The sequence below is a fragment of the Spea bombifrons genome, chromosome 3 (genome assembly GCF_027358695.1).
Source record: "Spea bombifrons isolate aSpeBom1 chromosome 3, aSpeBom1.2.pri, whole genome shotgun sequence".
Taxonomy (NCBI): domain Eukaryota; kingdom Metazoa; phylum Chordata; class Amphibia; order Anura; family Pelobatidae; genus Spea; species Spea bombifrons.
The window spans coordinates 85,410,472-85,425,719 of record NC_071089.1 but is presented as its reverse complement, the minus strand read 5'-3'; the positions used below and the strand labels follow the sequence as shown (position 1 = coordinate 85,425,719).

Below are 15,248 nucleotides of genomic sequence, written 5' to 3'. Positions count from 1 at the left end.
ACATTGTAGCTAAGCCTCTGATGATTATGACCTTGTTGTAACATTTCTCTTCCATCCTGTAATTTGTTAAATCCCTTTATATATTTAAAAGTTTCTATAACATCTTCCTTCTTTCTTCCAATGAATTCTAATCCTGCAAACCACTTACAATTTTCGTAGTACTTCTCTGAATTCTCTCCAATATCTCAATATCCTTCTGGAGATGGGGTCCAGAACTGTACACAATACATATAGGTGAGATCTGCCCAGAGATCTGTAAAGTGCAGAACCACCTCCTTCTCCCTGCTACTAATTCCTCTCGCTATACAACCCAGCGCCCTGCTTGCTTTTTTATGATGCTCTGCCGCATTGCCTAGGCAAGCCCCAGAAAGGTTACACCAAAGTCCCTCTCTTCTGGTGTCACAGACAGCTGTAAATGAAGCTATCAAAATGTCAGATGAAATCACCATAGTAAAATGTTCTCCAGTAAAACCTATTAGTGCCCACTACAGGGATGCTGGACATGGGGGTGTTTGGGATTAACCTCTGACCCACTATATCTGCTGATTTTCTTTGATAAAAATGATAGATTAGTTCACATGGGAGAACCTTTGGACTTGTTGCAAAAAAATCATTCCTGAACTTAGAGACACTGGGGTAAAATAGTTTTAAGTAAAGGGCATCACAAAGGGTGCCAGAGCCAACTGTTGTTGGCACCACAGAAATGGAGGCTCTATGTTGTAGAGTGTTTTACAGAGTTCCCCTCATCCTCACAGTATGCGTACACGAATTTTTTTTTTAAAAAAGAAACACACTACAATATTGATTGAATATTGAATCTTACAAAACAAGATTGTCCTACCTGTCCTGTTTTAATGGCGTACATTATGTTGAGGAAAGGAAAAGAGTAGCAGTCCTCACCGAAATTTTGGTATTAAGAGACCTATTGTGGTGGTATCCATGTATCTAATTATATCTGATTTATTTACGTTCTTTTACAACTCTCTTTTCACGTGGAATTTACCTTTCAATATTACCATGGAAAATCCTGCTACGGTAGAGTTTAGTGATCTGTAAATAAACCTTGTTTGACAAAATGTGTGCCCTGTATGTATTAAGGCGCACCTGCGCACTCCATACAACTGACCCCCAGAAAACGTATCTTACCAATTTAAGATGTTAGCCAGTTTTGGCATCTTTCCTTTTAGACATTCTGTGGCATCATAAACTGTAGATGTCATGCCTGGCACTTACAAATGGATCAGCCACAACAAAAAGGCATTAGAATTGTCAGCGGCACAATAAACGATACCTTAATTCAACTGCAAACAAAGCAGCAATAAAGAAAAACCAGATGCATATGCAAGCTTATTCAGTCCAATTCCCTGGACACATTCTTGATACACTTTTTTACCAGACAGCATAGTGTAGATTTTTCTCTTGTTTTCTCCCTTTTGTTCCTCCCTTTTGATATACTAGGAAATCATAAGCCTGCAAAGGCTGGCCATTCATTTTCTTCCAAAACCTGCTAAGCAACAGGACCATCCTCCCACATTGCTAAAATTTTGGTGGATGTATCCTCACAGTGAGACCCTTGTTTCTTTTTCAAAGCCTTGTTACATTGTGTTCAGAAGAAACACAGGCTCCAGCAGACGCTTTTGTGGCAAGAGAAACATTTAAGACAAAAGGCCAATCATGCAAAAAGTGTTAATTTGACATCTGCAACAATGATGGCTTCCCACATGATCAATGGAGATTTTTGGATAGATACCAATACAGAAAGAATTAACCAAGCGGCTCCAAGTTGATGGGGCTCTGCTCCTAATGACATATATCAGAACACAGTCTTCTAAAGCAGAGGAACCAGAAAACATGCTTTCCATGTAAAATCTTAAACATGTGCCCCTTGGTTTCTTTTTGGTGCTGTAACTGTAATAGGCATGACACAGATCGACAATATTTATAATCAGATAAATTTGTCTCTTGGTCCTTACCGGTTGTGCTAGTTGGCCAAGCAGTGTGGAGTGAATTCCTTATTTAGCAACACAACTCCAGTCATCAGAGGTGGTTGAGAGACCTAGCATAATCAGTTTAATCTTGTAAGCTCGTTTGAGCAGGGCCTTCCTCACCTGATGTCTCTGTAAGTCAATTTGTTATGTTATATACTACTTGTTATGTCCTGTCTACCCATTGTATAGTGCTATAGAATTGATAGTGCTATATGAAACAATAAATAATAATAATAAAACCAGAGCATGACATATGATGAGGTTTTTAATATTTGCTCTCCCCCTAAAAGTGTGGTTCTTCGTCTTCCAGAGAAGTCCATCACCACTGCAGTTATGTTGTTGTAGAATTGCCGTCATTTCTGGAACAACAATATAATGCACATAACTTTCTTACATGGTATGTAAAATACGGACTGCAATGAAACTGTCTAACAAATTACCCTTTATGCATGGAGGCACTGAAATGATTCCCCTGGATGGGTGCTTCTAACTCCATGAAACACCCTTAGGTGCTAAACTGACATGGGACTTAAAATATACATGGGGAGAGAAACCACATCAACTCATAAGTTGCTGCTTCTTCATTAGAATGTAGCAAACCCAGCCAAAATGACACTAGAGTGGCTACAAAGTCAGTAAACACTGGATAGCTTCAAAGGTACACTTTAGGATAGAAAGAATATATTGTTTCTATCATTTTATTAGCCCCAAGCATTTGACACGTCGACATTTCTTCATTGGTAAGTTCATTGACATGACTTAGTTTGGAGGCACATTGCACAGTGGTAAGAACAATAGGATTTTGTAATGTGTCTATGATATAAGTTGGTAAAAACAAATAAAAAACACATTGCCACTCAAACAACCTCTCAAAGGCAAAACGTCAGGCTCTTTCAACAGAATCTCACAGTTGCCATGGTTTAAGGGATGATGCTTAAGACAAGAGTGCAGGCTTCAGGTTTGTGTTGAGAGCAAACATTTCAGGGGCAGAGCATCACTCATGTTTACCTAGAGTGTTATAGCAGAGGCCACAAGCTGTACTTCACGGTAACAAAAAAGACAATTGCATTATCTTCCAACAGTCAACAGAGTTACAGTGCTGAAGACCTTGGTTCAATATTTGTGAAACAACAAATGGGGCACGTCCATTTTGTTTGCCGACTTGGATAGATTACTTGCCACGTGCAGGAAGGTCACCAATGAATTACCTGTTATTATGCTCTACAGCCCATAAAGTGTGCTTTGTTCTAGATACAGCAATAGTAAAAAAAAATTAAAGGGGATTTTGAATTAAACATATTTTAGAAAGGTTGGAATACCACCTCCTTTAGTCTGGAGGAACTGAAGTTTTGATAACTAGTGCAGATATGGAAAGTTGTTTGCACCTGCACTTTTTCTCATGCTTTACGAATGCAAATCAATGAATGAAAAATTACTCATTCGTGTACCTCATCACGCATCACAATCTAGTTAGCCACTAGAAGTGTCACATATTTCACTGTTTGTATTCCATTCTGTGGAAGGTTAATAGAAAAAGTTCAAAATTGAATTCTACGTTTATATTGTTAAAAAAACAATCCTGCCTGATTTCTGTTAAAGCTGATATGCACTCAGATACCAAATACAGTTTGCAGTCAATAGAATCTATATTCTAGAATCTATATAACATATCAAGGTGTTATACAGATTACGCATAGAGCATTCTTGTTATTTATAGATCTTAAGTAAACTTATAGTAAAGACACTGCATAGTATGTAAACCTTCTAATAGGTTTACCATGCATGGTAACAAATAAAATGTAATAGCTCACACCTTTATGTTTAATACATAATATATAATTTCTAATAACAAAATAGCGTAAACTATTGTTATTCTAGATATGTAAAGTGAAGATGGGTGACATCTTTAGTTACTAATTCAAATGATAACATTAAAAGCAGTCATTAAACTATAGTGAACATTTAGCGCTCTCCATGCTGCTGTCCATGACAGTTTAGCATGTACAGTTGCGGAATGTGTGACCTGGAATCCTTGTTGGGTTTTTCTGCTGCAAAGTGGAATAAAAGACTATAATTCCCATCTGTCACAAGGATCTCATGTTGTTTGTCTTTGTGAGATGAGTGCTAAGGGACCAGTAAAACGGGCTTATCATTCTCATACTCAAGTGATGTCACACGAACTGTGTTTCCCCAGCAAAGCTGATGCCTGGAAATGAAAGCAATCCTCCGTGCCTCTACTCTTAGTAAGTGGCAAACAGCAGCATTCTTTTGTGCAGAAAAAAAAGAGCCAGGATTTTGTAGTTACATTTTTATCCTGGTAACCAATGGCTTTTATTTACTATTTGCCAAAGGGATAAACTGCTAGGCCTTAGGTGTCATCTTCTGATCCCCTGAGTCATGAATATTCTTCTAATCCCCCTGTTCAGTATCCCAGAAATCTTTTCTCTGGGAATGTCTCTCCTTTCAAGGGATGCTGAGGTCCTTGGCATCTTATCTGACCCTCGAACATCACAAGAAAGTTAGCCTTTCATGTCGAATTAAATGCTTCAGCAGCGGGAGCTTGTCTACTAGCATAGCTGCCATTATGCGTTGAAAATTTTAGGGAGACGATGCCCACGTGAGCTAAACCGCAATGAGGACAATAAAAGATAAATTAGTAGAAAATACACACAAAAGTATTTGCTACTGGTTAAAGCTGAAAAAAGACATGCTTTACAAAGATATTTGTGTATTTTGTTTTAGTTTGATTTATCTATTGTTCTTACTTTCAATACAAAATGTCCTGTTCACAAAATCCTTAGTTATGTTAGGAATATCCATATACTCTGCATTATGCAAATAGTTTAATGTCCAGGTTCCTCTATACCCGCTGCTTAAAATTGTCATTGTCCATATAATTTATTGCACCCCACTGCGGAGTTTGGTGGTACTAGATAAATAAAGGACAATTATAACGGCTGCAACGGTTTAACTTTAGAACCATTACTATATCACGTTATTGCTACCAGTACAAAGAAGAAGCCAATTATCTTATTTTAAACACCAGTAGAACCTCCCTTCGTCTCAGTTCTAAGGACAAGCTCCATGAACTCCCAAGCCAGTAAGAAAATGATTTAAAAGAAAACACAGAGAAATGGCCCTTTTTTGCCCGTTACAAGCTGGGAAACAAATGGTACAGAAATGAGGTCAGAAAGAAATCACACACCCACCAGCTCACTGAATTCATTTACCTACCTCAGTGCACATTCAGGGAAAATGAACAACGGATATTATAAAGCAGAATGAAGCTTTGGGGTTGGCCACTACAACGTGAGATGTGACAGGACTTTGCCTGCCTTTAGTTTCTTTGTGTCATGTACATAATAGGAAAACACAAACTGAGCAGCCTTAGGATCTGAGTTTCGCTATAAGACAGAGCACATTCTATTCAATATGCTAATAGTATTGCAGACGGCTGTGAATGAACGGTACCAGAAAAGCCCACAAAAACTGATTTTCACATGAGCCAGAGCTCGAGACACTATACTAGGTCAAAGTGAACATTATACTGAGATCATTCTATAATACATGTTGATTACATATATAAATAAGAACTGAGTGCAGTATATTTCTGAATAAAACATTCACTAATGGAAAGTTAGAGAACACATTTTTGTTCAAAGTTGTGAAAGAAACAACTTTTGGCACCAAGGGCCAAAACTAGAAGTAACCTGTGGTGGCTCATCTATACAGTAGCACGAGATTGAAGCTGTATTTTTGATCTGCCAACTTTAGTATTTAATATCACTTCAAATCTGAACATTGTCAGATTATAAACAAATGTATTTGCTTTCATCTGTTAAAAGGAAAGGCCAGAATAAACAGGTGCTAGTAGTGTTGTTGCATCTTATGAGTGGCTACCAAAATATTAAGAAGTTTGGATAAATGGGTGAGACTTGTTAGAACATGGAAATCTTCAACTGCCTCTGGTGAAAGAAAACAGCGTTGTCTTTTACAGGGAATAGTAAATTTAAGTACGTGATGTGCCATGACAAGGAGCTACAGAATGATAAAGGTGCCATGCAATTTATGCAAGGGTAATTTTAGTGATACTCATGGTTCCTGACACAATCAGCAGCATTCAGGTTGTGATTCACAAGAGGATGGTGATTCTTTATTGTATAAGGTAGCCAAATTTAAGATGTTGGAGTCCATAGGTTGGTTATGTACTGCTGGGAAAACACATCTAAGGAAGTGAACAGTGGAATGCAAGCTACACCGTTGCAAAGAAAGACATTTTTCACTTAAGTTACTGGAAATGCTCTAAAAGTAGCTGATGGATGGAACAATTGTTTGCCGTTTGCAAAGGTCTTTAATCACTTAAAATCACACAATTTATTGTTATAGTAGTGATATTACTGTCTAAAGTGGGTTCCTGAAATAGAAATTGAGTAATGCAATAGGAAAAAACCTAACTAGTAAAATGTATACCTAACAAAAAGGCCAAATTAACCGCTATCCTTAAAGCTGTTGTCACTAAACTTTGGCCAAATAAATGGTATCATCTACAACTAGAAACTGTTAATGAGGGAAATAGTAATGCTCACTGAAAAATACTAAAAAACAAGCATATATATATATATATATATATATATATATATATATATATATATATAGTGTGTGTATATTATATATATATATATATATATATATATATATATATACTGAGGGCATCTAAAGCTAGAAGCCCCACCATACAGTAAGTAGTTCAAAAGGGAGGCATTCTGCTTATATGTCAGTGTAATTATATCACAAATAATTCCAATAAATCTGAAGACACAATACATGGATAACGCACCTGTTACGCTCAACTATTTCCATAGCGTCCGTGCAAATTGATTTTCTAGATTTTTTTTGTTAAGTCCAGTAACGTTTTGCACATGCTAAAATCTTTTATCAAAGTATGGGAGACGAGGTTAGAAGATTAAATGAACATTGTCATCTTAGAACAAATGAGAAATGGTTACATGATAGAAGCAAAAGAATGTTAAAAGGTCTTTGATATATGATCAAGGATTTCGTACATCAATCCCTGTGGATTTTTCTTTAATAATGAAATCCCCAAATTCTAGAAGAACACGTATCAGAGCTAGATTAACATTTTCTCATTTGGAATAGCGAGGTGCAACATTTCCTCCTTTGAATGTTATGTCTAAAAGTGGCTAAAATTATTCACTATAAGTCAAAGATGACTTGCTTAGGATTATATTATATAAATATGTTTGGGTGTTTACGCATTTTGCAATTCTAGGTAAGGCATGTGGCTTTATAACAGAAAAAGATTATCCGTTGGCATGAAGTACTAAAGATGCTGTTCCACTTAGACAAGAAAACTCTCTAGCATTTGTAATTGTATTCTTTACACTGAATGTTTAATTGCATAAGATCAGCATAACAACTTTTAAGAAGTACCGTATTTGCTCGATTATAAGACGAGGTTTTTTTCAGAGCAAATGCTCTGAAAAATACCCCTCGTCTTATAATCGGGGTCGTCTTCTAATCAGACCTCAAATAGAGGTCTGATTAGGAGACTAAGATCCAGATCCCCCGCACCGCTGCAGGGGACCTGGATCCTCCTATCGTCGCCCCCCCCCCCCCGCACGCACGCACGCACGCACTTACCGGTGCTTCCGGAGGTGAAGTTGGCAGCGGGGGTTTGTATGCGTCCGTCGCAAATACCTTCCCCGACTGTCAGAGATCAGAGTTCCAGAGTTCCTGATCGCTGACAGCCGGGGAAGGTATTTGCGACGGACGCATACAAACCCCCGCTGCCAACTCCACCTCCTCCCGGCTGCCGCGGAATGAGACGTCAACCCGCTGCCCCGGCAATACAGCAGGAAATTGGAAGCACCGGTAAGTAAGTAAGTGGGTGTGTGTGTGTGTGTGTGTGTGTGTGTGTGTGTGTGTGTGTGTGTGTGTGTGTGTGTGTGTGTGTGTGTGTAGGGCATTTCTGGAATGCCTTACACCCCTATATGCCACTCTGGCACTTAGGGGGTTAAAAGGCATATTATGGGGCAGAGTGGCATATAGGGAGGTATAAGGCATTTCAGGAGGCAGAGTGGCGTTAAGGGGGCATTTAATAGAGCACTCTGCCTCCTGAAATGCCTTATACCTCCCTATATGCCACTCTGCCCCATAATATGCCTTTTAACCCCCTAAATGCCAGAGTGGCATATAGGGGTATAAGGCATTTCTGGAGGCAGAGTGCTCTATATAATGCCTTTTAACTCCCTTAATGCCACTCTCCCTCCTGGAATGCCTTATACCTCCCTATATGCCACTCTGCCCCATAATATGCATTTTAACCCCCTAAATGCCAGAATGGGATATAGGGGTATAAGGCATTTCTGGAGGCAGAGTGGCACATAGGGGGTCAAAAGGCATACCATGGGGCACAGTGGCATATAGAGGGTTAAAAGGCATATCATGGGCCACAGTGCCATATTGGTGTGGCAAGCCTGGGGGCAGATGTGCGTAACTGGGGGCAGGTTGGAAAATACAAGGAAATAAAAACAAAAAAAATATTTTTCTCAATCATAGCTTTTATTAAAAAAAATAGTTTACATGAATTAACATTTACTGGTAAAACTTTTTTCCTTTAGGGTCGTCTTATATTCAGGCTTTTTCTTTTTTTCCTAAGTTAATATTCAGATTTTGGGGGGTCGTCTTATAATCAGGGTCGTCTTATAATCGAGCAAATACGGTATTTTGTTTACTTCTAAAACAACATATTAATCATTCCCTAACAAATAATGAAAGATAAGACAACGATTTAAAATCTGTTGAGTGCAGCAAAGAAGGTGGAGCGGCGCTATACGTAAAACAAACAGGAGACAGGAGCTCTCATTATCATTTTTAATTCAATTTCTGACCAAATACATTGCATGTAATAAATACCCAGGATTTTTTTTACCTTTCTTTCTTAAATTCATCATGCTGTGTACATCAGTAAGGTCACACTAGACATTAGACAATATTTCATCTTGCAGAGTATTCAGAATGCATTTTTTTGGGTACTAATAAAACAAACGTTCTGGGGGTTATATGTAACACATTTCATTATGATGTCAAATTTACACAAACATGGATAGACTCCCAGCCGTCTATATCACATTAGTCTGCAACTGCCGGCTCTGAAATATTCTGCACAAAGTTGTAAAACAGTGGACACAAAATACATAATCTGGGTAATTTTAGGATTTATGACCAACCATGCACATTTTTAATGTAGGTTTAGTGGGCCTGTTTCTTATCCCTTTGCACTATGCAAAATAAGAGCGTTACTTCAATAAATATGTGCCGTTTCAGTTGTAAAAATAAAATATAATCATTGCAGGGCAAATAAAGAATCCATAGTTCATTCTTCTTTTAACTAGTCTTGAAGAAAAAATGTCTCTAAAATGTGTATATATAAAAAAAGTGATTTTTATGATATTTAATGTAATTATTCCCCCCAAGCAGTCAGAGGAACATTCAAGTCTGTACTCCATAAGAACTCCTAAAGCATAAACAGCTCCATACATGACCTTACAACGTCTTCTAAAGAGCAGCAATGTTAAGTGCATATGTACTTGGATAAAGCAAGATGTTTGCACGGCTGCAGGAATAAGCATACACCAGCGACAGATAGACATTGTGGGTCTTTTTAAAAGAAATATTTCATTTTAGGTGAGAGCCTGTACACATACAGACATTGTTAATGTGGTGCAAGCATTCATGTGCTGTAACTCACCTGTATAAGAATATGATATTCTGCAGTACACTCAAAGGAAAAGAAATATCGGATTGTAATTTAAAGGAAGGCTCTCAGTGTTAACAGCAAAGTTTACATGTGCTATTTTGAAGGAGTATACAATTCCATATCCTCTGGAAATGGCCCAACATTTAGATGTTCAATAAATTAATTTGATATTTACCTTAATTCATCACTATATATGAGTTCAAATGAAAATATGGCACACAACCAAGGTAACGTGCATTCAGTGCCTGATGGGCTGAACAGGATTAAAATAAGCGTTATGGTTGCCCATCAGAGATTGAGTACCTTCTTTCTAGATAACCAACAATACAGCGCACGCTTACACTAAAGACGGGGAGCTTCACTTTGTATAGGAGCAAGCACTTTGACCAGCGATGTAGATGGTGTGCAGTATGTATATGTACAGCACCAAAAAACATATTGTAAATAGTGCTAATTATTTATATACATATTCTATGGACACTGTTTCCCCCAGGTTTTTTCTTCTATAAGTAGACGAAAGTGCAGTACAAACACAGGCCAGCAGGAACAGGCAGCCTTCTCCTTCACAATAAAAGCTAAGTATCCCTTTTCAATTTCTGGTAGATTGAACAAAGGCTTCTACTGTCTTCTTTCTGAATTTCAGCAAATGCCCCAAGAGATCAGATGATTCACGAAAATTCATCATTTTCCTAATAATCTGAGAAAGGAGAAAAAAAAAAAAAAAGGAGATGCTGATTTGTAAAAGTTATACATTTGCACAAAAAAGATAGTTTCTGTATAGATGCCTTTTAATTACCTTTTAAGAAAATGCTCCTACTTTTCTTGATGGAGCGCTTCAATAAATGCTTCTAGCTTCTCCTGTATTTCTCGAACTTTTTCTAGAAAATACATGGAAACAGTCAGAATAATTTTTAATTGCCAGATATTCATCAACATCGTAAACACTTATTGCTGAATCCTTTATATTGGTGGTTCACTAACCAAGGAGTTCTGCACATTTACGCATTATGAAGGGCCAACCCTGGTGAGCCTCTCTTGCATGAAGGCCAGAGCTGATAAACATTACTATAACGCAGATTAAATGCTTCAACCCACTGCAACTAATAGACAATTAAATAAACCCCAGAATGCATGTTTAACTTTAGATTTTGTCTAGAAAACTAAGAGGACACCATGCTTTAATCAAAATTGTTGCCTTCTGCACCCAATTGAAGAAGAAACCAGAGGTCCCAAAAGCTTACGCAACTTCACATTTTTTGCCCCCCATAAATTTCAACTAAAGACTATTTTTTTTCTTGGGCTACTATGGCTATAGCAATTTTAAATTCAATATAAAAAGATTGAAAGGGAAATCTCTTTTCTACACCGTACCGATTAAGATGCTCTATGTCACCACGCTACTTAGTAAGTACAAAGTGCAGCAAAATTCATTTCAGCATACGTTCATGTTTCTGTTCATGATATGGTTTTATTAGTCAGTGGCATAATAAAATGTTCTGTAAGGGGAACCTTGTAGGTTGTGCGTGAAAGGTTAATGACAACAACCTTCTCTTTGAATGTTGAGTTGCTTTGGCTCATATCTGTCAGACCCACTTCACCGTAAATAGTATGACCTATTAGGGGGAAAGTGCCTTCTAGTATTAAAGAACTGTTTGAAGCAGGTTTTCCATTCGCTAGTTAGGTCCTTAGGGCTTATATAGCTGCAAAGACCAAGGCTCTTGTTTCCCAAAAATCACGTCTGGATTGCGGTGCACCTGTTACTGCACACTGGTCGTCATCCATTCCAGAATGATTAGTAATCCTTGAGTTTGCTTTTAACCTAATAGCCTTATTCTGCATATCGGTGGTAGAAATGTATATCTCTCAACCCAAACAAAAGGTCAAAGTTGCTGATCCAACACAGCAAAATCAAAGAACATGGCCTTACAAACTGAGATAAGTTAACATTGTTAATGGAAGAGGCATGTTCCAGTGTAGAACTTTTTTAAACTATTTTATAATATTAAAGTACAGTTTCCTGTATTTTTAAAATTTTAAACAGGAGCAAAACATATGAAACCATCAGGTAGCACAATAAAATCTGCAGGTACTCTAGAAATACTGTAAAGATGACATCTGAAATATACCGCAACACGATACAGAAATATCCACCATGCAGAGCAAATTAACAGATATCTGTACAATTATCACGGATGTGTGGGTGGGTTTATTGAAATCTTTATCTGTCTAAATACATTGATTATTTAGTACTTCCTGTATTGTTCATTGGAATGAAGTAAAAAAAGCCCACTGCCTACCTACACCTCATCAAAATGCACCTGATTACACGCAACTTGGCCTTTAAGAAAACCGCCAAAGGCATTCCGTGATATTTATTGCTGTTTGAACAGAATAAAAACTGCAGTTTAGAGGTGTAAATGCCGGGCCATTGAAACATTAGCGTAGTCGGCAAACGTCCTGTGTGTGACTAAACAGTGCAAGCGCATTCAGTCCCATCTCTAAAGCAGGAAGGTCGCTGCCACCCACGTAACGGCAAACAGCAGCTGGCTGCTACACACAGCATCCCGGGCTTATCCTGCCGAGAGGATACCTTTACCCTTTGTGCAAGCGATAGGAAACTGCATCAGTACAGAGGTGTGCTCCTTGTGTGACATGCTTGGATGCTTCGACTGCTTAGGAAATAACGCACAATCACAAACCTATTAAAAACTAACAACTGAATTTATAAACAAAACTGTTTGATAGAAAACATTATATTACACAGTTTCTATGCATTGTCCAAGGTGTAAAGGAACTAAAGTAATAAAGGTAGATGAAGTGGGTAGGCTCACAATTATGTAAATTGGTAAACATAGATAATAGCTACAACTCACTTGTTACAGAACAATTTCTGTATATAACTGCAACAAAAATTACTACAATGACAAGTTAGATTTATATTTTCCAGATCAACCATTTCATTTTCTCTCCGTATGCCATGATCCCATATCGACAGCACAAGAAGGAGGATTTAATGCAAGTTTTACTCTGTGTGTATTATACCGTATTTGCTCAACCCCACAAAATTTGAATATTAATTTAGGAAAAAAAAGAAAAAGACTGAAAGTCTACCCTATAGGAAAAAAACTTTTATTAGTAAACAATTTTTTCATATTTAATAAAAACTACAATTGAGAAAAATGCATTTCTTGTTTTTATTTCCTTTTGTTTGCCAACCTGCCCCTCAGTTACGCACATCTGCCCACAGATTTGCCTTATACCCCCCTTTATGCCACTCTGCCCCCCAGATATGCCTTATACCCCCCCTATATGCCGCTCTGTGCCAGAAATGCCTTATATCCCCCCTATATGCCACTCTGCCCCCCAGATATACCCTATATCCCCCCTATATGCCACTCTGCCCCCCAGATATACCCTATATCCCTCCTATATGTCACTCTGCCCCCCCAGTCTGCACGATGCAATTTCATTTAAATTTATATTCGAACAAATACAGTATATAGACTATACATGAATTTCTAGTTTTAGTGGTTATTTACAAAACTAATATCACAGCCAGCCAACTGCAAGGGGACAATATGGCAGCGTTCAACAAAAAAGAACTTGGGTGTTTTTAAACATCTAAAAAGAAAAATAAACAGTATTAGAAGTCATCTAGAATCTAAAAAAGAGTAATTAAAACTTAAATTTTGTTTAAGTTCCTTTATCAATGAAAACAATAATACTATTAAATATACAACGACAGATTGCTCCCAAAACAACAAGTTTATTCTCGGGCTTTAAAGACATCATATTGTAAGTCTATCTGCGCACTGACTAAAAACAATCCTTGTAGGAAATCTTGGAGGGAAATGCCCTGTGAACAGGACACTTTTGTTCTAGCAGTCCTTAATTCTGTAATATGCTCCCCTCTTCATACTTCATCCGGTGTACTGAAATTATTATTCACATAAATTTTTTTAACTATATAAAAAGATTGATGCCGAAAGAGTTGATGACATAACCACCTTTGAAATATACAGTATACAAGTAGTTCCTACTGCCCACCGCTTTGTGAATTGTAGCCCCTTTTTTCAAAATTATAGCAACAGCCACCAACACCACTGCTGGGGGCACTCATAAAATCCCATAATACGGTTGGTCCACGTGTATATATATATATATATATATATATATACAGACACACACCCCGTATTGGCTCGGATATAGGCCGCCCCCGTAGCACCCTAAAAGTTTGGTGCTTTTTTAAAGAAAAAGTTTTTTTCTTTAAAAAAAAGCACCAAAAAACATGCTGCCACTCTGCCCCCCCCCGAGATATGCTGCCACTGTCCTCCCTCCCCGAGATATGCTACCACTGTCCTCCTCTGCCCCCCCCGACTTACCGGAGCAGACTCCCGGGTGTCTTGCAGGGGACATCTACGCTATACAACTTCCGGTGCCGGCACCGGAAGTTGTATACGCGTATTGCGTAGACGTCCCCCACCGGCCCCGCAAGACACCCGGGAGTCTGCTCCGGTAAGTCCGGGGGGGGGGGTGTTGCTCCGCACGATGCACTTAGACAACCTCCAGTGCCGGCACCCCCCCCCGTGGGAAGTGCTGGCAGGGGAGGCTGTCTGAGCGTATCGGGGAGTAGGATGCAGGTCCCCTGCACCGCTGCGGGGGATCTGTATCCTAACCCCACTGCCTGCCCGGCGCCCGGGACTGCATGTCCCGGGCGTCAGGGCGCTAGACCCCGAATATAGGCCGCACCCCCACTTTAAAGACTTAAAGTGGGGGGAAAAAGTGCGGCCTATATTCGAGCCAATACGGTATATATATATATATATGTAGTACAGCGGTACCGAATTTCATGGCCCTATATGAAACAATAAATTATATATATATATATATATATATATATATATAATTTATTGTTTCATATAGGGCCATGAAATTCTGTACCGCTGTACTACATATATATAGTGTATAACTGTGCTTACAGGAATTACCTCACTATTTTAGCCATTCTTCTAGGGTCTGCATTCTGTTTTTACCCCAAAAGAAACTTTAACATCCAGTATTAATCAGAGAAGGTATCGCAGAGGTAAAAAAACTGGATATAGTCCAATGTGTTTTCCGTAGCTTTCATATTGCAGTTTTTGCCACTTATGTTGGATTTTACATAATAAAATGATACAGTGATTTTTAACTCAATAGATGGCAAAACTAATCTTATAGAATAAGGAAAAGTTTAGCATTTTAAGCACCAAGTTCACAGACTAGCATTTCCCACGCACGATTTTCAGAGGGAAAACATTTAAAGAAAGGAAGCCACCCAGGCAGCCCTCAATGAGACAGGGCATCAATTATCACCTGTAAAGAGAGATTTATAAGAGGAGGGCTTCTCCTTTTCCTATAAGACAGTAAAACAGATGGGGAGTGAATGGACGCCCAGCAGGTCAGGAAAACACAAGGGAGGAGTTTGCCGTCTGAGCTCGGCC

The 15,248-nt window shown here is 38.4% G+C and overlaps 1 protein-coding gene across 6 annotated transcripts in view; it reads right to left on the bottom strand.

Annotated features, from left to right (window-relative positions):
• Positions 1 to 10,453: 10,453 nt before the first annotated feature.
• Positions 10,454 to 15,248, bottom strand: part of OPA1 (OPA1 mitochondrial dynamin like GTPase) — a 37,709-nt gene continuing 32,914 nt past the window's right edge. For 5 of the 6 annotated variants that reach the window (XM_053458866.1, XM_053458870.1, XM_053458869.1 and 2 more), the window contains 2 exons: positions 10,565 to 10,646; positions 10,454 to 10,465 (listed from right to left, as the gene is read on the bottom strand). In XM_053458866.1, the coding sequence (XP_053314841.1) occupies positions 10,582 to 10,646 (65 nt within the window). In that variant the 3' untranslated portion in view covers positions 10,454 to 10,465; positions 10,565 to 10,581. Of the gene's footprint in view, positions 10,466 to 10,557; positions 10,647 to 15,248 lie in introns of those variants that run through there. The other variant, XM_053458867.1, reaches the window with a different exon arrangement.